The following is a 26,555-nucleotide window of genomic DNA, read 5'->3' as shown; positions in this document are numbered from 1 at the left end:
TAGGATTGGAACAAAGAATGCTCCACATATCTCACGAAAATGTAGGCATAGCTGACCCATGCCTACCTCTAATTTGCAACACCTCTAATTTGGAGGAAGTGAGCGGAGTCAAAAGAGACGTTGTTCAATGTGAGAACAAGTTCAGCCAGACGGAGGAGGGGTGGATGGAGACTGGTTGGGCCTCTGCTCGAGGAAGAAGCGGAGCGCCCTCAGGCCATCCTGGTGGTGGATGGAAGTATAGAGGGATTGGACGTCCAAGGTGAAAAGGAGACGGTTGGGGCCAGGTAACTGGAGGGTGTCGGAAGAGTCGCGGATGTAGATGGGAAGAGACTGGACAAGGGGAGAAAAAATAGAGTTGAGATTGGAAGAAATACGGTCCGTGGGGCAAGAACAGGCTGAAACGATGGGTCTACCCAGACAGTCCTGTTTCTGGATCTTGGGAAGGAGGTGTGTGGGGTTAGGGTACTATGAGGTTGTTGGCTGTGGAGGGATGATCTCCAGAGGAGATGAGGTCAGTGACGGAATGGGAAATGATAGCTTGATGTTCAGTAGTGGGGTCATGGTCCAGGGCTAGGTCGGAGGAGGTGTCAGAGTTGGCGATCAGCCTCTGCAAGGTAGTGTTCAGTTAAAATAGATCATTTGGTTCAAGTAACTTTCAGTACAGCTACAAGTACTGTAGTGATCAGACTAAATGTGTGGTCCGACATTCTTGCGTTATTAGTACACTTCCCATGACCCTCTCACGGGACATTATTAATCACCGTTACCAGCGATTTTTTTTAATGAATGAAATTGTATATGATTGCTGTTTAAGTCCAAGCAGCGAAATTTAATGCAGTGAGGGAATTAACCTATGAGTTACATCTTGCTGCTGTCTCTCATTCAATTGCTTCCTTTATCCTGTCGATAACTGGAATTTAGTTTGTCTGAATCATTTTATTTTGAGCTGGAATATGGTGCCTTATAAGCCTTAGCCTCAAAAGACCGCAATGAACTATTAACATACGAATGCTTAACTCCTTTGTAGGACATAACTTTGTGCGTGCTTCCACTAATGCGAAATAATGTCAAATTTTTAATCTCACAATACTTCAGTGAAGCGCCTTGTGATGTTTCACTATATTAAAGGTGCTATATAAATACAAATTGTTGTTTTGTTAGAGCGGAGCAGTTTAAAATAGACCGATTGGATGAGGCGATTTAATGCCTCCATTAAAATGTCAGAGGAAGAAGTGTCATAGAGTTGGATTAAGTGTTCTTATATTGATATTTTTGGTGCACATGTCTAAGATGAGAATTCCTACACATTACATAGTATTTACAGCACAGAAACAGGACATTCGACCCAACCAGTCTATGCCAGTGTTTATGCTCTTTGCAAGCTATCTCTCACTCTTTTTATTTCATCTCACCCTGTCAGCATATCCTTCTATTCTTTTCTCTCTCACGTGTTTATCTGGCTCCCCACTTAAATGCATCTATATTATTTGCCTCAACTTGACAGCTGTGGCTCAGTGGATAGCGCCCTTGCGTCTGTATCAGAAGATTGTGGATTCAAATCTCATTCCAGAGACTTGAGCACAAACATCTCGCCTGACACTTCTGTGCAGCGCTGAGGGAATGCTGCATTCTCGGAGGTGCTGTCGTTCAGATGAGACATTAAACCAAGGTCATGTCTGCTCTCTCAGCCGGATGCAAACGATAAGAGCAAGGGAGTTCTCCCTGGTTTCCTGTCCAATATTTATCCCTCAATCAATGTCACTAAAACAGATTATCTGGTCATTATCACATTGCTGTTTGTGGGAGCTTGCTGTGCGCAATTTGGTTGCCGTGTTTCCCACATTACAACAGTGACTACACGGCAAAAAGTATTTTATTGGCTGTAAAGTGCTTTGGGATGCCTGGTGGTCGTGAAAGGCGCTATAGAAATGCAAGTCTTTTTTTTAAACAACCAGCATTTATGTAGTGACTTTAAAGTAGAAAAGATCTCAAAGCACTTTACAGAGACATTAGATTGAGGAAAAGACTAAGAGATGCCTTCCTTGCTAGTTTATGTCTGGATACAGAATGGGTACAAAAGGGAGGGTAGAAGATGTTTTGAGTTGTTTCTTTTAAAGGAGCATTTTGAGTTGTTTCTTTTAAAATTGCCCCGCGGGAGCGAGGTTGGTGCGGGGCAATGCCACCGACAGCTTTGCGGGTACTAAAGCTGTGGTGGCGGGGATGCCCCGGCTGCCCTTAAAGTTGTGAGGTTGGAAGAACGGGCTTCCCAAATGTCCTGCAGTTTTTAAATGCAGGGCTCCTTGAAATTCTTTTCTGGCAGGTTCCCACCCACAGGCAACCTGTGTATAGTGGGGGAGAAGTGAGTGAGATCGTGGGGGGTGGGGGTTCCTGATCACGTGGTGGTCCCGATCACGGGGAGATCCCAATCACGGAGGTGGGCCTGATCATGGCAGGGGGAGGGGTGCAGAGGGTACGATGGTGGTTATGGGGTTCCGATGGTGGTCGGGAGGTCCAATGGTCGACGGAGGGAGTCCAATGGAGGTCAGGGAGACCACTGTGGTCGGGTGAGAGCAGACATATTGTGAGGGGGTGGGGGGGAATGATGATTTACTGGGTAGTTAATTGGGCCTACAGGAAACACTGCGGCTCCTCCTGGCCCACAAGTAGTGCTGTAAAGGCCCTCACCTTACATATTCAGCCCTTCTTTACTCCTTTTAGCTGCTGTCTTGAGGTCTTGGAAACTCGTCCGAAATGAGTTAAAAATAGAGTGACTGTTAATGAAGGCAAGCAGCCTCATTATAATATTTAATGACCAATCTGCCTCCCACGCGTAAAATGGTCGCCCATCCCTCGTCCCGCCTCTATTGAAACCGAAAGTGGGTGAGCTCGAAAGGGGTTGGGTTCCTGTTTCAGATTATTTGCATTTTACCCTCCGACACGACCCCAACCCATACCTTTTTGGGAGTTAAATATCAGCCCATTATTTCAATGAGCGAGTGGTCAATCTATGGAACAGCCTCCCTAGGGAGATGGTGGAAGCAGTTAATATTGATTCATTCAAAGGCAAATTAGATCTGGGGATACAGTATATGAGTAATTTGAGACATGCCATGACGCAAGCTCGGGAGGAACAGTGAATGTGGACCTGTGGTTCCCAAAGCTCTCCCCCACTGGGGGTTTTCCTCACCTCATGTCTGGATCTGTTGTAGACTCATTGATAGAGGTTAATTTTATGAGACAACAACTCCATTATCATGCTACTACCAGGATGGTAGAAGGTGAACTAGATGGACCAAGGCCTTTTCCCGTTCTCCAATTTTTATGTTAGGGGACGTGACTGAAGGTGCAGTCGAAGGTCTGCGATTGGAGAAGGCTTTTGTGACCTGAGGTGAAATGGAAGGAGGGAGAGTGGGGAATGCAAATGGAGTCAGAGCTGTTAAAGCAGTTGTTGCCTGCTGAATGATAGGGCTGGATGTGGTCGTAATGGTAGAGGGGACAAGGCGATGGAGAGACTTGTCCGCCTTGTACCTGCAGACACCAGCATTTTGTTACCATATAGGCAATCAACCAGTTGTGGCTGCTAGCTATCTACTGCGCTCAATCAAGAACTCCCAACAACAGATGTCATTGATTTTGGAGTCTGTAACCCTTCAACAAATTGGCTGAAGGAAAAAAAAATCAGGAAATAAAAGTCTCAGGCACTAAAAACAAAATGTCCTCAAAGAGAAATGTTTTTAATTGAAAAAAAATGTTCACAACCTCAATGAAGGTTAAGTGCGCAACTTAAGACAACATTCCAGTCATAGCTTAATATGCACAAGGGCGTTACACACACATGAAAGAAAATAACATCTGCACTTTCTAACAGGGGTCACCTGGTAGCGGTTAGCAGGAGACCAGACTGAGTTTTTCCCTCATTGACTCAGACTAAACCACCCTACCGAGAACACATAATTCATTGAAGGAATGACTTGCATTTATAGAGCGCACTTCACAATCGCAGGGCATCCCCAGGGCACTTCACAGCCAACGAAGTACTTGTGAAGTGTAGTCACTGTTATAATGTAGGAAACGTGGCAACCAATTTGTGCACAGCAAGTTCCGACACCCAGCAGTGAGCTAATAACCAGATCATTTTTATTAGTGATGTTGTATGAGGGATAAATATCATCCAGGACACCCTACACCTCTTCGAAATAGTGCCATGTGATCTATTAGTGTCCACCTGAGAGGGCAGACTGGTGCTCGGTTTAACGTCTCATCCGGAAGATGACACAACACCAACAACAACTTGTTTTTATATAGCGCCTTTAACATAGAAAAATATCCGAAGGCATTTCACAGGATTATTATAAGCCAAAATATTTGACACCGAGCCACACAAGGGGATATTCGGGCAGGAAGAGGTAGGTTTTAAGGAGCGTCTTCAAGGAGAAAAGAGAGGCAGAGAGATGGCGAGGTTAAGGGAGGGAATCACATAGCCTAGGGCCTAGGCAGCAGAAGGCACGGTCACTAATGGCTGAGTGATTAAAATCGCTCAAGAGGGCAGAATTAGAGGAGCTCAGACATCTCGGGGGAGTGGGGCGGGGGGGGTGGTTGTGCGGCTGGAGGAGATTACAGAGATATAGAAGGGCGAGGCTATGGAGAACACCTCCGACAATGCAGTGCACCCTCAGTACTGCACAAGTGTCAGCCTAGAGTTTGTGCTCAAGGCTCTGGAATGGATCTTGAACCCCCGTCCTTTGACTCAGAGGTGAGAGAGCTACCCACTGAGTCACGGCTGACACCTCGGAGCACAGATCAAATCTGGGACCTTCATTGTCTCTTTAGCTCATTATCACCCTGGGTTGTGATTTAACCCACTCCACACCTAAGTTTAAAAGGGTAAACGTCATGCCATATGTGCATCCTGAGAGGTATAAAGCAATGTACAGTGCTCCTCCGTACCTGTTTTTGTGTTTCCGCCTTTGTACGCGATCATCTGAAGAGCAGCAAGAACCCTTCCTTTATCACTGTAAGTGTCCAATTTAAACTCAGCTTTTGCATCGTCACTGAACTGAACCAGCGATATCTGCGCCAAAAGGGAAACAAAAATCTTAATTTGTCAGGAATAAGAATGTGTTTTATAAAAATAGCCCTTAATTCCCCGAGAGTCCAAAAATCTATCGATCTCAGCCTTGAGTATACTCAATGACTGAGCATCCAAAGCCCTTTGGGGTAGAAAATTCCAAAGATTCACAACCCTCTTCATCTCAGTCTGAAATGGCTGACCCCTATCCTGAGACTATGCCCTCTAGTTCTGGACCTGCAGCCATCTATCCTGTCAATCACCCTCAGAATCTTGTATGTACACTATGGTGTACTCACTGCTGCTGCACAAGTAAATGTGTAAGATTTTTCACATACCAACTTACGTTTGTATAACACCTTTAATGTACAGAACACTCCAAGGGAATACACAGATAGGCAGAAGGTTTTATAAAATAGGGGCAGAATGATGTATCACACACACCTGCATTCCTTCTGGGCTGATGGTGTCCAGAGCCCCGATGGTGCTGAAACAGAACTGCAAAATCTTGTTGAAGTTCTCGTCCCCAATACTCCATGAGCCGTCAAGCAAGAACACCAGGTCTGCCTTTGCACCCAAGCACACTGATAGTTAAAGAAAAAGGATAAAAATCAGCACAAGGTATTTTCCCTCACATTACGTGCACACATTTATACTGCGCACTGAAAGATTTCTATTGAAAGGTTGAAAAGATGACAACAAAATGCTTGAAATGAAAGATAAAAGCAGGTTAATGTTTTGGGTGGGACCAACAACTGCAACAACTTGTTTTTCTATAGCGCCTTTAACATAGTAAAATGTCCCAAGGCGCATCACAGGAGTATTATCAGAAAACATTTGACACCAAGCCACATAAAGAGAAATTAGGGCAGATGACCAAAAGCTTGGTCCAAGTGGTAGGTTTTAAGGAGCGTCTTGAAGGAGGAAAGAGAGGTAGAGAGGCAGAGAGGGTTAAGGAGCGAATTCCAGAGCTTAGGGCCGAGGTAACAGAAGGCACAGCCACCAATGGTTGAGCGAATATAATCAGGGATACTCAAGAGGGCGTAATTAGAGAAGCGCAGATATCTCGTGGGGTTGTGGGGCTGGAAAAGATTACAGAGATAGGGAGGGGTGAGGCCATGTAGGGATTTAAAAACAAGGGTGAGAATTTTGAAATTGAGTCACTGCTTAACCAGGAGCCAATGTAGGTCAACAAGCAAAGGGGCGAATGGGACTTGGTGCATATAGGACACGGGCTGCTGAGTTTTGGATCCCCTCAAGTTTACAGAGGGTAGAAAGTGGTAGGCCGGCCAGGAGTGCATTGGAATAATCAAGTCTAGAGGTAACAAAGTCATGGATGAAGGTTTCAGCAGCAGATGATCTGAGGCAGGGGCGGAGACGGGCGATGTTACGGAGAATGTGGAACTCGCTGCCACAGGGAGTAATTGAGGCCAGTAGCATAGATGCATTTAAGTGGAAGCTAGATAAGGATGAAGAGAGATAGGAGAGATAGAAGGTTCTATTGATAGTGTTAGATAAAGTAGGTGGGAGGAGGCTTGTATAGAGCATAAACACCGGCATGGAACAGTGGGCCGAATGGCCTGTTTCTGTGCTGTAAATTTTATGGAATTCTATGTAACATTTCTAGCTGATTCCGATTTCTATATTTTTTTAATTCTCCCTAATTTTACAAGTTACTTTTTTTCAAATGCTCTCATGCTTTCAAGATGGTGGGGAGTGGGTGGCATATTTTAAGCTTCTGCTAACTGTAAACGATATGGATATTGCATTGCTGATTTTTTACTGAACTAGTAATCCAGAGGTCTGGACTAATGATCTGGAAACATGAGTTCAAATCCCACCATGGCAGTTGGGGAATATAAATTCAGTTAATTAAATAAATCTGGAATAAAAAGCTAGCATCAGTAATGGTGACCCTGAAACTACCAGATCATAAAAACCCATCTGGTTCACTTATGTCCTTTCGGGAAGGAATTCTATCACCGTTACCTAGTATGCCTATATTTGACTGTAAATATGAGCTCCTATTCAGACCCTGAAGCACATCATCGAGCACTGCCCTCAGGGAAAATTTGCAGACAACCTACAAGATATCCACATTGTTACACCAGAAGCTTTGGCTCAGATATCGAACTTAGATATTGACATTTTATTTGCTTTGTTACTACTATATGAAAGAAGAAGACTCCAAACCCATTAACTGCCCTCTGAAATGGCCTAGCAAACCACTCAGTTGTATCAAACCGCTCGGAAAACCTTCACCACCTCAAGGCTGCAGCGGCTCAAGAACGCAACTCACCACCACTTCCAGGGCAATTGGGGATGGGCAATAAATGCCGGCCTTGCCACCGACGCCCACATCCCAGGAACGAATAAAAAATAAATCCACTCAGGTTATATAAAAAATTGCAACTGTTTTAAGCAAGAGGCAGAATTAATCCCCACAATTGCCCTCTACCCCCCTCCCACCCCCGGCCCTCAAACCTGCATGATGGAAAATGTAACTATTGGGAATATACTGACAGGTACATTAGACTTCAGTAAGATAAAGGCACTGTAACGTTCAGACATAATTCCACTTGAAGGTGTCCGGTCATGGGATGCCAATTCTCTGGGAGTCTCTGGAAATTAACGGTAATTCTCCAGGACATGACTACAAGCAAGGCGAGAGGAAATTCATGGGGGCATTAAAAAAAATTGTCAGTTTCTTTTTTTCATCTGTTTTTGTGTATTATAAAAATATTGGAGTTGGAGCAAACATCTTAGAACATAAGAACATAAGAATTAGGAGCAGAAGTAGGCCATATGGCACCTCGAGCCTGCTCCACATTTCTACAAGATCATGGCTCATTTTCAACCTCAACACTTTCCTGCCTGATCTCCATATCCCTTAATTCCCCAGAGTACAAAAATCTATCTATCGCAGCCTTGAATATACTGAACAATTCAGCATCCACGGCCCTTTGGGGTAGAGAATTCCAAAGATTCACAACCCTCTGAGTGAAGAAATTCCTCCTCGCCTCAGTCTGAAATGGCTGTCCCCTTATTTTGAGACTATGCCCCTCAAGTTCTAGACTCTCCAGCCAAGGGAAACAACCTCTCAGTATCTACCCTATCAATGTGTTTGATTGAGCAAGGTGGTTGAGGCAAGAGATCATGTGATGTAACCTCCATGAATACATCCAACCAGAGTGTCTCCTGAAGCTTGAACCTGCCCTTTATCTTTTCAGATGCTGCTGGACCTATTTCCAGATCTTTCTGTTTTTAATTCGGAATTCCAGCTTTCCCTTTGACCAAAACCAGAGATGTAGAAGTTTCTGGAGAAGCTACGCCTCTGTGATTGTCCTTTTCAATCACAACGCTCTGGATAAGTAAGAGACGGCAGTAGAGATGAGGTAAATAGCTCACCTTCTCGGGCAGGTGGGATGGTTGGTGGTGGGGGAGGAGATGGGGGCTCTGTCGGAGCTTCCGTGGGACGAATCACTGCAAAGGGAACAAACGGGTATTTGTGATTCAAATCAAATATTTCTAAAATGATCACAAAATCGAAACAAAAAAAAAACATTCACTTTTGACTGTCAGATTCAAAGTTGGGTCATCCAATTAACTTCATGAACGCAATAGCAACCAGCAAATTCAAACTCAAGAATGTGGCAACCTGGCAGCTGTTCTCACGGAGGTGACTTTTCATTTCTTCCTTTCGCCGCCTTGCCCCCTCCCGCCCGTGCCACTCCCATTTCCCATGTGCAGGAGAAAGTGGCGCTAACCACAGTATGGCACCGCAGGCAAACATGGCCAAAGGGCCATTCTTTCTCTGTGAGGTTAGACAGAGAGTGCCAGTTATCTGATCAAAAGGACATTAGAGCCGCACCTATTCCTGCCCTCCTCCGATATACATTCTCACGTGTCTTTCAGCAAGGGTGACTGGGTAGCCAGGCACTGTGACCCCGACTGATTACCCCTCCTCTCTCCACTCAAGGAACCTAGGAGCTGACCATTCAGCCTCGTGAGCCTGTTCCACCATTCAATTAGATCATGGCCGATTTGTTCCTCAATTCTATCTACCCGCCTTGGTTCCGTAAACCTTAATACCCTTCCCCAACAAAAATCTATCAATCTCAGTTTTGAAATGTTCAATTGACGCCTCTAGCCTCAACAGTTTTTTGGGGGAGAGAGTTCCAGATTTCCTGTACCCTTTGTGCTAGCTGACATCACCCCTCAACGGCCTACCTCTAATTTCTATGGTTGTGCCCCCTTGTTCTGATCTCCCCCAACCAGAGGAAATAGTTTCTCTCCATCCCAAGGATCCTTCTAGCCCTGTACAGCTACTAGCCACTGTACTGACCAATCAAACCATCAGAGAGCTGGAGCTGATGGTGAGTCAAAGAATCAAAGTTAGCTCTTAAGAGCCAAAGAACCGCAGTCTCCTTTTCTGTCAGTTTGCGATGTTTGCTGAGGATTACATCAGCGGAGTGCATCTGAATGCTCCACCTGTATCTTCACTGATGCTAATCCAGCTCCCTTACACTGTCATTAGTAACCCCTCCCCCAGCACCCTGTGTTACTGACTGTATCTGTACTGATGTTAATCCAACTCCCTCATACTGTCACTCAGTAACCCCTCCCCTAGCGCCCTGTGTTACTGACTGTATCTCTACTGATGTAAATGCAGCTCCCTTACATTGTCACTCAGTAACCCTCCCCCAGCACCCTGTGTTACTGACTGTATTTCTACTGATGTTAATCCAGCTCCCTCAAACTGTCACTCAGTAACCCCTCTCCCCCAGTGCCCTATATTATTAACTTGTTCTTTATTGATGTTAATCCAACTCCCAACTGCAAATCGAAAGCTTAATCACCCCCTTCATGCCTTCATGTTAATTGTAGCTTGAAACTCAGTACTCACATGTACGCTCCTGCACATTCATTCCAGGGCCCTCCAGGTTCGGGAGCTGAGTGTATACGATGGCATCATAAAGGGAATTGGGGGAAAGGCCAGTGAAGCAGTAGCTGGATTCGGCACCGCTGATCGTAACTTCCTGGGAACCACCGCTGTAAACTTCAAAATAATCAGAAACAAAGAGAGGTGGGAATGAGCAGGGTATCGTAGCACCCTAGAATCAATGAGTATCAGCCCTCTGGCACAATGACACACACTGGAGTCACAAGATACAGCAATGAGCACCTGGTGATGGAGAGTATGCTAAACAAATTTACTGGCAATCTATATAAAGAAATTCCCATTGCTGCATATAAAATATCGAAGAACAAATATAGGATTGGGCTTGTTGACTTTTATGCAACACACTCCAAACTCTGTCTTATTCTGAGTAAAACACTCCCAGCTGTGTACATTATCCTGTGTTTAATCCACTTTGAGCTATGTGTTATTCTATCTGTAACACTCTGCTTGAGAATTATTTTATATTACCCTGCAGTATATGACTTGTTACATATTTGAACTTTCTGCTAGAAATTCCCGTAAAAATCCTGTTAACTTTCTTGGATGGTTATGGTCAGGATTAGAGTGCTTGAGAAACAGGAATATTTATTGCGTTTACCTTTAGCTGTTATCATTTATTTAAAAAGTCCTTACACCAATATCAATTTTCAAAGAGGTTTTTAAGTAATGTAATAGGCAATATATTGTAGTGAATTCTCAGGCAGCCCTTTGGAATCACTGGCACATGGCTTACTCACGCTGGCACAATATAAGATGGGTGCTCAATGTTAAAGGGTATCGGGACAGAGCAAGGAAATAGCAGGAAGCTCTGTTGGGGGCACTCGCTCTTATACATGTAGACTGAAATCAATGGCTAGCTTTTGAGTTGCGACTTCACAACAATAAGACTGGAGTGCGTAAGGTCCAAGTTTCATGGTTCCCCTTTAGGGCCCAATGAAAGGAACATTACAGATAGCCAAAACCAAGAATAAAACTGCAGATGCCGGGAAATTTGAAGGGAAGAAGCAGAAAAATACTGGGAAGCAGGTCAGCCAGCATCTGTGGAGAGAAAGGAGGAAGTAACGTTTTGGGTGCAGGTTTTGACAGAGGCTCTGCACTTAAAATTTTCATCTGCCCTTTCCACAGATCCTGCCTGACAATTTAAAACACACAATATGTCGGCTGCCCGGTTGCATTGTGAGTGGCTTAGCCAGTCACGTGATGTTCACAAGGATCAATAAAACCCCAGTCGGTTGGGTCAAAGTCATCCACGATGACGTATTCAGTTGTGAGCCGAGTGGATGAACTGGTAATGTGTAGCGTGATTGTTAAACCTTTGTTAATAAACCAACTAGTTCTTAAGGGAAATTGATGGGACTGAAGGCCGATAAATCTCCGGGGCCTGATAGAGTGCATCCCAGAGTACTCAAGGAAGTGGCCCTAGAAATAGTGCATGCATTGGTGGTCATTTTCCAACATTTTATAGACTCTGAATCAGTTCCTATGGATTGGAGGGGTGTAACCCCACTTTTTAAAAAAGGAGAGAGAGAAAACGGGGAATTATAGACCGGTTAGCCTGACATCGGTAGTGGGGAAAATGTTGGAATCAATTATTAAAGATGTAATAGCAGCGCATTTGGAAAGCAGTGACAGGATCGGTCCAAGTCAGTATGGATTTAGGAAAGGGAAATCATGCTTGACAAATCTAGAATTTTTTAAGGATGTAACTAGTAGAGTGGACAAGGGAGAACCAATGGATTTGGACTTTCAAAAGGCTTTTGACAAGGTCCCACACAAGAGATTAGTGTGCAAAATTAAAGCACATGGTATTGGGGGTAGTGTACTGATGTGGATAGAGAACTGGTTGGCAGACAGGAAGCAAAGAGTAGGAATAAACGGCTCCTTTTCAGAATGGCAGGCAGTGACTAGTAGGGTACCGCAAGGTTCAGTGCTGGGACCTCAGCTATTTACAATATACATTAATGATTTAGACGAAGGAATTGAATGTAATATCTCCAAGTTTGCAGTGTGAGCTGTGAGGAGGATGCTAAGAGGCTGCAGAGTGGCTTGGACAGGTTAGGTGAGTGGGCAAATGCATGGCAGATGTAGTATAATGCAGATAAATGTGAGGTTATCCACTTTGGTGCAAAACCAGAAAGGCAGAATATTATCTGAATGGTGACAGATTAGGAAAAAGGAAGGTGCAACGAGACCTGGGTGTCATGGTACATTGAAAGTTGGCATGCAGGTACAGCAGGCGGTGAAGAAGGCAAATGGCATGTTGGCCTTCATAGCGCGAGGATTTGAGTATAGGAGCAGGGAGGTCTTACTGCAGTTGTACAGAGCTTTGGTGAGGCCACACCTGGAATATTGTGTACAGTTTTGGTCTCCTAATCTGAGGAAAGACATTCTTGCTATTGAGGGAGTGCAGCGAGGGTTCACCAGACTGATTCCCAGGATGGCAGGACTGACATATGAGGAAAGACTGGATCGACTAGGCTTATATTCACTGGAATTTAGAAGAATGAGAGGGGACTTCACAGAAACATATAAAATTCTGATGGGTTTAGACAGGTTAGATGCAGGAAGAATATTCCCGATGTTGGGGAAGTCCAGAACCAGGGGTCACAGCCTAACGGTAACGGGTAAGCCATTTAGGAACGAGAAACTTCTTCACTCAGAGAATTGTGAACCTCTACCACAGAAAGTTGTTGGGGCCAGTTCGTTAGATATATTCAAAAGGGAGTTAGATGTGACCCTTATGGCTAAAGGGATCAAGGGGTGTGGAGAGAAAGCAGGAATGGGGTACTAAAGTTGCAAAAATGATCAGCCATGATCATATTGAATGGTGGTGCTGGCTCGAAGGGCTGAATGGCCTACTCCTACACCTATTTTCTATGTTTCTATGTTTCTATAAGAATGTGTTGCTATGAATTCTTAAGCAAAGAACCCATGAAGCAAATACATTACACCCAGAGGCTGACCAGGCCTGGCAGAAAGGGAGAATCGGGGATGTTGATGATGGCAGGGTGCGAACAGACCACATTAGTCTTGTGAAGCCGGAAGGAGCACACAAGGCCCGACAAAGATAACTTTAAACGTCTCTTCTGTACTGCCAGGTTTTACTGTGGAACTGGGAAGAGGCTAATTCGAGCTATGGAATTGGGATGGGGTTTGACCTTTTCCACTTCCTAAAAGTTTCTAAGTTCCAGAAATAGTACTGCAATAGTCTTACCACTGACCTGTTCCAAACATTCCCGCAAATGTAATGCAGATCTGCTAGTAGCATCTGCAAAACCTTCAGGAGTACTGATCAACTAAACGCATCAGCTACCAGGAATGCATCCCCCGCTGCTATCCACCTGACAATGTGCTTGTGAGTCTATAGTCACTGTGGAGCATCTACTGGTTTCCATTGTCTCCACTTCGTACAGCAGAATTGAAAACAGGAAAATTCCCCACTCTTCACAGCTACATTTGGCATACTTTGATAAGGGCAGATTATTGGTCCAGGGCTCTGAATATATCTCCCTTGATGTCAGTGTACAGATATCCCCCTGAGGGAGAGGGACTGAGAGACACCAGCCAGTGTACAGAGCTGCATGTGTGTGTGTGTGGGGGGAGGGTGTGTGTGTGTGCACAGTTGTGTCTGCGTGTGTATGTCTGTATGTGTGTGCGTGTGTGTGTATGCACACCTGTATCTGTATGTGTGTATGTGCGGGTGTGTGTGTGTGTGTGTGTGTTTGTGTGTGCACCTATGTTTGTGTGTGTGTGCATGTGCACCTGTGTCTGCATGTGTGTATGTGCATGTGTGTATGTGTGCACTTGTGTCTGTGTGTACACCTGTGTCTGTGTGCACCTGTGTCTGTGTGTATATGTCTGCATGTGTGTGCACCTGTGTCTGTGTGTGTGTACACGTGTCTGCATGTGTGTGTGTGCATGTGTGTGCACCTGTGTGTGTCTGTGCACCTGTGTTTGTGTGTGTGTATGTGTGTGCGTATGTATGTGCACGTGTGTACGTGTATGTGTTCCTGTGTCGTTGCAGCTCGGATCTTGACACTAAAAGCTCCTTTCAGACACAATTAGCTTCATTCTTTTTATATATGTTAGCGAATGAGTTGGCAAATGTTGAAAGACTATGCTAATGAGAGTGAATGGGTTGCCATCTCCAGTGCACACATCAGTTTCCTGTTTGTAACATCCCATAGCCTTTGTTGTGAATTGAGAACATATGGGAACAACATAACAGCTGTAAACATTCCAAAGCCACATCAGGATAATAAAAGTTAACACGTTTAAATTTGAATTACCCATCACTGGCAATATTTTTCCAGAGCATTCTCTCTTTCTCAGGTTAGTTAGCAATTTAGGATACCAAACATCCCATCCTTATGGATGGATAGAAAGGTGGGAACACTTGCATTTCTATAGACTCTTATTATATTAACGAATCGTCTCAAAGTGTTTCAAGCAGTGAATTAAGTTTGGAGTGCAGTCACTGTGGTTATGGAGGCAAACATGGCAGCTATTTTGTGCCAGCATGTCCGAAAAACAGCAGTGAGGTATGTGGCCAGGTAACCTCCCTGTGGTGGTGTTGACTGAGAGAGAGGAATATTGGCCAGGATACCATGAGAAACTCCCTGTTCTTCGTCGGTTGACACTGTGCAAGTCTTTAACGTTCACCTGAGCAGTCAGGAACTTGGGAAGGACCACAGTGAACTGTCAATCTAGATTGTGAATTTTATTATGGGGTTCCACACCACAATCTTTCGACCCAGAATGCCAGGTAAAGGTTGGAGAGAGAATTCTGCAGAGGGAATTCAAGAGTTGTCCCTGGGGTCACTCTCCCATGGATGTTCCAGCTCCCAATTTTAGAATGGTACTTTGGAAGTGTCAGCTTGGTTAATTTGGTAACACTCTCAGTCAGAAAGCTGTCGGTTCAAACCCTACTTCCCTACTTGAGTCCATAATTTGGTACTCCAGTGCCATACTGAGGAAGCACTGCACTATCGGAGGTGCTGTGTTTCAGATGAGATATTAAACTGAGGTCCAGCTGAGGTGGACGTAAAAGATTTCACGGCACTATTTTGAAGTATCCTGGCCAATATTTATCCCTCAACCAACATCACTAAAACAGATTATCTGATCATTTATCTCTTTGCTGTTTGTGGGAGCTTTCTGTGCACAAATAGGCTGACATATTTCCTACATTACAGCAGTGACTAAACTTCAGAAGTAAATTTCAGCAGTGAAACACTTTGGGACATCCTGAGGTTGTGAAAGGTGCTACATAAATGCAAGTATTTCTTTACGACATGAAATTTCAGTATTAAGCATGTCTGAGTCAGTTTAGATGCAGAGTAAAGCTCCCTCTACACTGCTTTAATTATGTGTTGCTGGACCAGGAGCCAATGTACGTCAAAGAGCAGGGTGAACAGGACTTGGTGCCAGTTAGGATACGGGTAGCAGAGTTTTGGATACTTGACTAAATTATATTAAAAAAAGACAGTTTGTTAAAAATAAAAATAATTTGTTTTTTTATTATGGTTACCATCAACTGGTTGCAGCTTTATTCTGTATGAAGTTGCTGCCCTGTGAGGGTTCCACTGGATGCAGAAGCTGTCCCAGCCGACTTGGTACGTGTTTATTCCTGTCACATTCAGGTACACTAGGAGAGAAAGGAAAGACCAAAGAACATTTTATTCTGTGTCAAGAACAACATCAGAAACAACCGCATGCATTACCCAAGGTCTATCTAGTTCGCCTTCTACCATTCTGGTAGTCGCATGATCCAATGATAATGGGAGTTGTTGACTAATCACAGCAACCAATCTCGATCAATGAGTCTACAACAGATTCAGACATGAGGTGAGGAAAACCCCCAGTGGGGGAGAGCTTTGGGAACCACAGGTCCACAGTCACCTGTTCCTCCCGAGCACACTGCACTCACCACACCTCATGTCTCCAATTACTCATGTAATATATCTAAGAAATCTAACATTGAAATGAGTGAACACTACCTGTTTGCACCTTTGGGGCTTGTTCCATAGATTGACCACTCGCTCACTGAAATATTTGATAATACGGTGGTGCCAGCTTTCACATTGTGGTGATGCTTGGCATGTGACTGACTGACACTGCTCATTTCACGGGAATACCTGGACGGCTCTGCCGGTGGCTCAGTAACCTGATCTGGTGAGCAACTGCTCTCCAGAGCTTTCACTCCCCTGTCTCTTGCGTTGAGTTACTCACCTTTGGCTGGGGGAAGAGACAGCAAGGATGCAACAATTGGCCTCAGCACCTTTGTGTTACATGGTCAGTGTTCCCGCTCTTCGTCGCAATGCAGCTATCTCCCCTGGATATTACACTCATGGCCATCGAGCAAGGGCTCACTTAACAATCCCCAGGATCGAAGCACTGACCACACTCGACCTGCTCTGCTGGGCAGGCCACATCGACTGTAAGCCTGACATGAGACTCCCAAAGCAAGCACTCTACTTGGAACTCCTACACGGCAAGCGAGCCCCAGGTGGGTAGAAGAAACGCTTCAAGGACACCCTCAAAGCCTCCTTGATAAAGTGTAACATCCCCACTGGGACCTGGGAATCCCTGGCCCAAGACCGCCCTAAGTGGAGGAAAAGCATCCGGGAGGCGCTGAGCACCTCGAGTCTCGTCGCCAAGAGCATGCAGAAATTAAGCACAGGCAGCGGAAGGAGCGTGCGGCAAACCAAACTCCCCACCCACCCTTTCCTTTAACCACTGTCTGCTCCATCTGTTACTGAGACTGTAATTCCCGCATTGGACTGTACAGTCACTTGAGAACTCACTTGTAGAGTGAAAGCAAGTCTTCCTCGATTTTGAGGGCCTGCCTATGATAATGATGACTAACAATGCACCCCAAGAACAAACAGCCCGCCAATACTCGCTGTGAAAGCTCGGCATGAATAATGGCTACTCGGGTTTTTGTTGCCGGCTCTCCACTCTGAAATTCCACTGGGGTTCGGCGACTCAAACTCCAGTGGGAGACCGTCAGATTGATTTCTGAAAGGTGACGTCTGATCAGTGGCGTCTGGAGGGTGATGTCTGAAGGGTGGCGTCTGACAGATCACAGTTATATGCAAGGCATTTACACATACGCTTGCACAGAAATGGATTATATGGCGAGGCTTCGATCCCTTCACCTACATTCTGAAATAAACTTTTCACCATATGACCACGAAGTTGGCCTGAGCTCTGAAGTGTGAGGTCTGCATTGGCTTCAACAAAGAGTTGATGAGAATCTCCCGATTCAAAGGGGAATGGAAACTGCATGCATGCAGGGGCTTGTAATTTAACACTGGCCAACATTTCAACTGAACCTAAGCAGCCTTCAGTGTAATCCCATAGCATTTAGCATTAACATGCATCCTGCAAATGCAATGTGTGATCTGTCCGGGGAGCGAAAGGAGGCCGCAGGCAGATTGGTGTAGAACAAAACCTTTAGCACCTAGGGTTGGGCAATAAATGCCAGCCTTGCCAACAACGTCCACATCCCCAGAATGAATTAAAAGAAATAGTTATTTTGTACATTTTGCCTTACATTTCTCCTGTCACTCTTCAAGCTACTACTACCACTAGTACTCTGGCCCCCTTGCGAACTCCAAAAGTGAGTGCCGCTAGGCTATTCAACTTTGGGGGGGATATCATAGCCAAACCCCTCCATGTGCACATCTGACATTTTCTTCTCACATGTTCATGGGATGTGGGTCGTTGATCTCGGAGGGCATCACAACACAGACCCACATGAGGAAGGTCCTTCGGCCCATCTTAACTTATCCATCCAGAACAACCCAGTATTGCTGCGTTGAATTGTTTATTATCGGACTACAGGCATTTTACGCCCACCATTATTCGGAAGGGTCACTGGGGATCATTTTGTCTTTGAGCAACAGTGTAAAACTGGCCATATCGGATCAGCCGCCAGTTATGCATCTTTCCCCATTTTCACTTCCATTGAAGCCAATGGAGAGAGATATAAAACAGATGGCTGGTCCAATACTGCCCTATCACTACACTATCACCCAAAGTCAGAATAACCCCAATCACTCTCTGTAGGGTGAACCCCCTGATATCGGTCCAGAATCACTTGTGAACTTGTGCCCCTTATTCTACTCCAACACTCTAACTTACGATAGTATTCAGGATTTACTTTTTACCTCTTCCACACCATTTCCTACCTGAATAGAATCACAGAATCTTACAGCACAGGAGGCCATTTGGCTCATTGTGCCTGTGCCGGCTCTTCGATAGACCTTTCCAATTAGTCCCACTCCCCTGCTCTTTTCCCATAGCCCTGCAAATGTTTCCTTTTCAAGTTTTTATCGAATTCCCTTTTTGAAAGTACTGTTGAATCTGCTTCTACCGCAGTTTCAGGCAGTGCATTCAAGATCATAACAACTCGCAGCGTAAAGCAATTTTCCTCATACACCCCTCTGGTTCTTTTTCCAATGATCTTAAAGCTATGTCCTCTGGTTACCGATGCTCCTGCCAGTGGAAACAGTTTCTCCCTATCTACTCTATCAAAACCCCTCATCATTTTGAATACCTTTATCAAACCTCTCCTTAACCTTCTCTGCTCTAAAGAGAACAATCCCATCTTCCCTCCTCATCCCTTCTTTATCAGCGAATGGAACTGGAGCTAGTGCTCAAAGCCGAGCCTGCTTCTGTCACACCCCCATTGTACATTCGATAGGGTCGCGTCGGATTGTGATTGGGAGCAGGGTCACCGGGACATCGTCCCCTCCCTTACCCATGGGCAGTGAGAGCAAGTGTAGAGGCCCCTACCCTGGGCGTGACCCGACAGCTCAGCACAGAGTTGCTGTGTGCTTGGGGGGTCTGTATAGCTCAGCTTAAGCACTGGTTGATTTCAATGGACCACCGGGGAAAGCTCATTATGACTTGATGTCTAAGCATCAAGTGAACACCCAGGCAAAGCATTTGAAGCTGAGAGTGTTTTTCCTCTTCCCCCTTTAACATGATTGCAGTTGTTATTCTCTGGGGCTATAATCAGAAAATACAGAGCAGAGGCGTTGTTAAAGGGACTCGACACTTGGTGGGTTGGTACTAAATAATCATTTCATTGCTGGTGTGGCAGCATTACAAATTGGTTCCAGCACTGCGCACGTGGGACTATTAAAGCCACGAGTTTAATAAAAAAGCCACGCAAGTGCCATGAATCAACTCCCTCTCGTCTTTGCAAAGGGAGCCTCAAGAACGAGGAAGCCCAGGTTGTTACCGCCAACGAGGAGCTTTCATTGCCAGTTGCGTGTATTGGGAATCCGCCATCTTAAATCCATTGAGGGCAACTCGTTTCGCGACTATAGGGTGGTCTCCTGATAAGGTCAACGAAAAAAAAAACGGCCCTTCTTTGCCTCAGCCAAAAGTTCTGCCGCATCAACTCACAGGTAGTGCCTTGGCCTGTCAAAGCTCCGCTGCTTCCTGATTCATAGGTGGCGTAGACCTTTACATCGTACGGTGTGCCAGGCATCAGATTCTGCGGCGTGTATGATGTCACATCCCCCACGAACACCTCCATTTTCTCATCGCTGCCTGAAAGAATCAAACCGTCGTGTGCGTTAAATTTAATTTTGTACCTCGCTCTCGCTTTTATTCTCTTCTCACTGGGACCTCTGGACTGGCTTTGCCACCAGTAAGGAGGGAAAGGGGAGCACAAACACAGTAGAACAAATGTAAAAATAATCTGCCAACGCTGCACAACGGCACAATATCTGCTGAAATACTGTGCTCTAATCTCAGAGGGGTGAAAATTGCTTCAGGCACATTTTTGGGAGATCTTGAGGTTGGCCTGAGATTGGGCCCCTCAGGACTCAGGCCTGAAATTGAGTCTCGGGCCTTAAATTGGGTCTCATTAACATCTGAGTGAGCTTCCAGCGCCTGTCGCAACTTGTACTGGCAGCTCGACCATTTTAAAGAGACGGATGTCAGGCTGAAGTTAAGTTCCAGGGAGGAAGTGGCGTAGAACGGCAAAGGGGGCTGGGGAGGGGTAACAGATCATGATACTGGGGAGTCAGAGCAGCACTCCTGTTCCTCCTGGCTCCTTGGAATAACTTTTTTGCATTTTTTTTTAAAACACTAACATTTTGATACTTGAATAATCCTGAGCGGAGCAGACACGACTCTCAATCCAAACCAATTTCTGCTAGAAGGCCTAAAACCCGTCATTTACACATGTAAAGGACCTAAAGCTTGTTTTAAGCAGCCACCAACGACCCAATCTCAAGTCAGATGTTTTTCAAGTGACCTTTGGGCGTGGATGTATTGGTCCGGAAATCGGCCTTCGTCACACCCATTTTATGCCCGTAAAACCCAGTGCAACGAGGTCCAATTTCTACCCCAGATTCTGTCAGGACCCAACTTATAGCAGTAGTACTTTTTTGCACAGATTGATTCTCAAAAAATAAAGCTGATTGTGGTTGAACTGAACTCTGTTCATGTTAGGACCTAATCCACTCCAGGCTACTCACTGTCCTACATTCCTTCACTCCCCCTTAATTAACCCTGGAATATCCTAGTCAATTGCACTAATTCTTTCTGAACCTACACCTTGGCATTGAATTACACAAAATTTTACTGCACAGAAACAGGCCATTCGGCCCAACAGTTTCATGCTGGTGTTTATGCTCCACACGAGCATCCTCCCATCCTACTTCATCTCACTCTATCAGCACATCCTTCTGTTCCTTTCTCCCTCATGGGTTTATCTAGCTTCCCCTTAAAGGCAACTATGCTAGCTGGGATATGTTCTGGAGTTTGGCTCATCCTTCCTTGGGAGGCCTAGGGGCAGGGCTAGGGACAGATGGACAGACACCAGCTTACTGGGTTGCACTTTCTCTAGTGGTTGTTGTAATGTATGCACCTGTGTGTATGCTCACAGCTTTGTAGAGCTGTTGCACTGTAGGTTTTGACAGATCTCTGCACTTAAAACATTGAATAATCCTGAGCGGAGCAGACACGACTCTCATTCCAAACCAATTCCACGAGGGCCATCCCTCGTGAGAGTGTGCAAACTGTTCAGCCATGGAGGGCACCACAGCTGTGCTCCACCCTCCGCCAGCCTAGCGTGCGTGTATCCCAGCAGGGGACCTCCGGATAGACAGCACGACTGGATTAACTTGGCTGATCTCCTAACCCTGTCTGGCCCAGCAGGCCTTGGCTAAGGAGCGCTAACTTGGCAGATGGGATCTCAGAACACTCAGGCCGGATGAGTTCAAGTTCTAATTAATTCCTATAATTATTAGCAACTTTTTGCTTTATTATTAACAACAGCCGACGAATAAAACCAGAGCAGACAAATTGTAAAAACCAAAACCGCTTCCAGAAAAGCAGCGTATTTCCGCTGGACCTTACTCAAGAGGCACAGAATGGGAGAGTGTAAGGCAAAGCATTATTAGCCACAGTGCAAACACAGGTGGGGGGTTGGGGGGGCGTATTAAAAATATGTGTGAAAGAGCCATGAACCACAGGAAAGTTTAGTATTTACCTACCTGTAGGCTGGTAAACAAGTTTGTATCCAAGGACCGGCGATGGAGCAGGGTCCCAAGTCACGCGGAATCGAGTGTACCACTCGTCAGATACCCGCAGATTGCTGGGCTCCAGCAGACCAACTGAGGGGGGATAAACAAGACGTGTTAAAAAGCAAGCAGAAACCCTATAAATATTCCCCCATTTCACAGCACAAAAAAGTAAGTGGCTGAGATCCATCTCCGGCTCACTCAATCCCCGCACTGATGTTTGATTTTTATTGGCTGGTATCCGAGCAGGTCTGTTGGCAAAGATCCAAAAACACAAAACTAAAAGGCAATGCATCATTAAACAAAAAAAACACATACATAATAAAATACAAGGTGTGGGCCTCCTATGAATCTTCAGAAGTTAGACACACAACACACAGAATCACACAGCACAGCAGGAGACCATTTGGCCCATCGTGCCTCTGCCGGCTCTTTGAAAGAACTATCCAATTAGACCAACTCCCCTGCAAATTTTCTCCCCTTCACGAATTTATCCAATTGCCTTTTGAAAGTTGCCATTGAATTGGCTATTGAATCACCCTTTAGGGAGTGCATTCCAAATCACAACAACTCGCTGCGTGAACAAAATTCTCCTCATCACCGCTCTCTTGTACTTTTGCCAAGTATCTTAAATCTGTGCCCTCTGGTTACAAAGTTACTTGGATAGCAAGATACAAACATGTTTACACACTCAACAGAGGACTATCAGGCAAATCAATGGGTACATATTCTATTCATTCTCAGCATGTGGGCATGGCTGGCGAGGCTGGCATTTATTGCCCGTCCTTAGTTGCCTTGAGCTTGCTAGGTCACTTCAGAGGGCAGTTACGAGTCAACCGCATTGGTGTGAGACTGGAGTCACATGTCGGCATAGACTGGGTAAGGACAACAGATTTCCCTTCCTAAAGAATTTCAATCATGGAGCATCTTCACCACATGGACTGCAGCAGTTCAAGAAGAAGGCTGGCCAGCACCTTCTCAAGCTCAACTAGGGATAGGAAATAAATATGCCGGCCTTGACTGCAACACCACATCCTGAGAATTATTTTTTTTAAATGATAGTTTTTTTAATTCATTCACAGGATGTGTCGCTGGCAAGGCCAGCATTTACTGCCCATCCCTAATTGCCCTTGAGAAGTTGGAGGTGAGCCACCTTATTGAACCACTGCAGTCCGTGTAGATTATAGTTTTTTGTGGCGTTTTTGATACAACTGAGTGGCCATTTCAGAGGGCAGTTAAGAGTCAACCACATTGGTGTGGGTCTGGAGTCACATGTAGGTCAGACTGGGTAAGGACGGCAGGTTTCCTTTTCAGAAGGACATTAGTGAACCAAATTATTGGCATCAGCTTTTTATTTCCAGATTTTTAAAACTGAATTCAAATTCTCAATCTGCCACGGTTGGAGTTGAACTCTAGATAGTCCAGCAAAATAACCACTGCATTACTATACCCACACATCTGTAATAAAATAGTCCCATCTATGTAGCAGGGTTTTGATCGAGTAAATAAGGAGAAACTGTTTCCAGTGGCAGGAGAGTCAGTAACCAGATGACCCAGATTTAAGATAATTGGCAAAAGAACCAGAGGAGTTTTTCCAAAATTATGAGGGGTTTTGATCGAGCAAGTGGGAGAAACTGTTTCCTCTGGCAAGTGGGTCAGTAACCAGAGGACACAGATTTAAAATAATTGGCAAACAAACTAGAGGGCAATTAAGGAGATATTTTTTCACACCTGCCCTAACTACTCATTATGTGGCTCGATGTTACATTTTTTGCCTCATAGTACTCCTGTGAAGCGCCTTGGGACATTTCACTACATTAAAGGCGCTATATAAATACAAGTTGTTGTTTTTATTCCACCTGAAATTGTGGTGGAATCAGATTGCAGAGGAACTTGCAAAAGACAATTGGACATATACTTGAACAGGACTAATTTGTAGGGTTAGAGGGAAAAGGCTGGGGTGTGCAACTAAATTGGACAGCTGTTTCAAAGAGCCGCCATAGGCACGATGGGCCGAATGGCTCATTCTGTGCTGTACAATTCTATGATTCTATAAGGGAGATGAGGAGACATTTTTTTTACACAGCGAGTTGTTGTGATAGGGACAGCACTGCCTGAAAGGGCATTGGAAGCAGATTCAGTAGTAACATTCAAAAGGGAATCAGACATATACGTGAAAAGGAAAAGTTTGCAGGGCTATAGGGAAAGAGCAGGGGAGTGGGACTAATTGGATAGCTCATTCTAAGAGCCGGCACAGGCACAATGGGCCGAATGACCTCCTTCTGTACCGTAAGGTTCTCTGATTAACTACATAATGCATCTTGCAGAAGAAGGAATGAACAGTGGAAAGCCCAGGGACAATGCCAGTGGTATCGTATTCTCTAATGATTGAGACATGAAAGCAAAGAAATACTCTGATATACTCCAATTGCTTATTTACTGCATTGGTTTGCAAACTGGGGTCCCAGAGGATTCACAATGTTTTCAGACTTCCAGCCATCTATCAAAGTTCTATATTCCTCTCTATTTGAACTACTGTCCCATTGTTTCTGGTTTTGTATATTAAATATGTAATAAAAATGCTTTGTTTTCTCAATGTGTAGTTAACATTGCCTTTCATAAGGTTCCAAGGAGTGTGTTAGTAGTTACAGGGAGTTCATGAGAGCTTCTCGGTGGTTTTGTGGAACCCCTGGGAGCGAGTCAAAATTTGCAGCAGATGCCTGGTCATGTGTCAGTATTTGCAGGGGTTCCTTTGCAGAGTGCCAGTATTTTCATGAGATCCCTCCTGGGAGTTATTCAATATTTGTAGCAGATGTCTGGGAGTGTGTCAGCATTTGCAGGGGGCCCTGATTGATGGCCATTACGTTCAAGGGTTTCATGGGAGTGTCAATATTTTCAGGGCTTCTCCCAGCTAAAACATTCGAAAGTCACTGATTTACCCTAAAATATAGTTTAAAACATTTATTCATGTACCGGTCAATTTGACCCTGAGTATCTACTGTGGATCAGTGGGTAGCACTCTTGCATCTGAGTCAGAAGGTCATGGGTTCAAGCCCCACTCCAGAGACTTGAGGACAATCTAGGTTGGATCTCCAATGCAGTATTGAGGGAGTGCTACACTATCGGAGGTGCCGTCTTTTGGATGAGGTGTTAAACCAAGTCTGCTCTCTCAGGTGGACGTAAAAGATATCACGGCATTATTCAAAGAAGGGGAGTTCTGCCTGGTGTTCTGGACCAATATTTATCCACCAACTAACATCACTAAAAAACAGAGTATCTGGTCATTATCTCACTGCTGATTACGGGAGCTTGCAATGTGCAAATTGGCTGCTGCGTTTCACTGCATTACAACACTGACTACACTTCAAAAGTATCTCATTGGCTGTAAAGTGGTTTGGGACGTCCTGAGGTTATGAAAGGCGCAATAAATGCATTTTATCTAATTCAGTGAAAAGGCCTTAATTGTGAATCTGGTGCCTTATACTGCAGGTACCTCTTGAGAAGACTGGCCAGTGTGTTGCAGCTCTGCTGCATTACTCGAAAACCAGCACCTGCTTGGAGTGATGGGGAGCCAGCAGCAGCGAGTTACACTGCCAGTGTGTCCCATCTGTGACAAAAATTGTAATTCCCGTATTGTTCAGTCACTTAAGAACTCACTTTGAGAGTGGAAGCAAGTCTTCCTCGATTTCGAGGGAACTGCCTATGATGATAATGACAATCCCAGTTCCACACAGACTCTGGGGGTCAGGCAAGCGGGCCACGATCAACGTTCCCGCTAAGCTGCGCGGCCACGCAAAGGTCTGGAGGTCCCGCGTGGGCCACTCACCGACTTGTGCATGGAAGAAAGCACACAGGCGCAAAAACCTGAAGGCGCAGCCAGTTAAAGGGACCATGCATGATGAAAAAATTAGAGGGAAATTGGACATGACGGCCAACACTTTTTTTTAATGACCGACAAAGACTATTTGATCAGATAGAAAGAAAAACGAATGCAGCAGTGAAGAAAAGATGATCACCTGTCCTGCCATCTCCAGTTAGCTGCCCTCCATCTCCATCCTCGTACATCGCCACCACATTAATTCTGTAGGGAGTGTCAGCTGTGAGTGGCTGCAGAACGACATTGTTCCTTCTGCCAGGAACAAACGTCTGTAAAACAAAAAGAAAAGTTATTTTTGAAGGAAACGAGCGACAAAGCAAGTACGAAGAATGGGGAGGGTCCGGAGCAAGGGAGGGAGATCAGGTGGCATCAATTCAAACAGCAGAATCTTGAGGCAGGGTTCAGAATGTACTTACAAACTCCTCGATCGGGTCTCCCACGGTTGGAGCATATATAACCCTGTACTGCTGCACAGGACCCTCGGCATGCTCCCAGCTCACACTCAGGCTGTTGGTCGTAGCATCGTACACCCTCATGTTTCTCGGCCCGCTGCGAGTTACTGCACAGGTTGGGGGAGAAAAATGATCAATTGTGATCATATGGGCCAAAGAAAATGTACTTTTGCACAGGGAAAATTACATCGAATTTACAGCACTGAAACAGATCATTGGGCCCAACAGGTCTATGCTGGTGTTTATGTCCACACAAGCCTCCTCCCACCCCTCTTCATCTCACCCTGTCACCATATCCTTCTATTCCTTTCTCCCTCATGTGTTTATCCAGCTTCCTCTTAAATGCATCTATACTTTTCGCCTCAACTACTCCTTGTGGTAGCAATTTCACATTCTAACCACTCTCTGGGTAAAGAAGTTTCCCCTGAATTCCCTATTGGATTTATTAATGACTATCTTATATTTATGGCCCCTTGTTTTGGACACACCGGGCTAGAAATTCGGTATCGCCTGCTTTGAGGTGGTGACGCCATAGGGGCACTACCTTTAGCGCCGAGCGATGTCTATTGCCTCATAGTGGGATATTCAGTTGTATTGCCCCAAGAGGAGAGTGGAGCGTTAAGAGAATCATTCCACAGTCCTCTTA

At 45.1% G+C, this 26,555-nt stretch overlaps 1 protein-coding gene across 1 annotated transcript in view; it reads right to left on the bottom strand.

Moving 5' to 3' along the window:
* Positions 1 to 26,555, bottom strand: part of LOC139272935 (collagen alpha-1(XII) chain-like) — a 317,348-nt gene that overhangs the window by 117,417 nt on the left and 173,376 nt on the right. The window contains exons 36-44 of the mRNA XM_070889065.1: positions 25,874 to 26,016; positions 25,597 to 25,726; positions 21,554 to 21,673; positions 19,452 to 19,598; positions 15,562 to 15,678; positions 9,975 to 10,127; positions 8,477 to 8,551; positions 5,513 to 5,652; positions 4,948 to 5,071 (exon numbers count right to left, since the gene is read on the bottom strand). Of these exons, the coding sequence (XP_070745166.1) occupies positions 4,948 to 5,071; positions 5,513 to 5,652; positions 8,477 to 8,551; positions 9,975 to 10,127; positions 15,562 to 15,678; positions 19,452 to 19,598; positions 21,554 to 21,673; positions 25,597 to 25,726; positions 25,874 to 26,016 (1,149 nt within the window). The remainder of the gene's footprint in view (positions 1 to 4,947; positions 5,072 to 5,512; positions 5,653 to 8,476; positions 8,552 to 9,974; positions 10,128 to 15,561; positions 15,679 to 19,451; positions 19,599 to 21,553; positions 21,674 to 25,596; positions 25,727 to 25,873; positions 26,017 to 26,555) is intronic.

This window comes from Pristiophorus japonicus, chromosome 9 (assembly GCF_044704955.1).
Source record: "Pristiophorus japonicus isolate sPriJap1 chromosome 9, sPriJap1.hap1, whole genome shotgun sequence".
In the NCBI taxonomy this organism is placed as follows: Eukaryota; Metazoa; Chordata; class Chondrichthyes; family Pristiophoridae; genus Pristiophorus; species Pristiophorus japonicus.
The sequence above is the reverse complement of the archived record's forward strand: the minus strand, read 5'-3'. Positions and strand labels throughout refer to the sequence as shown.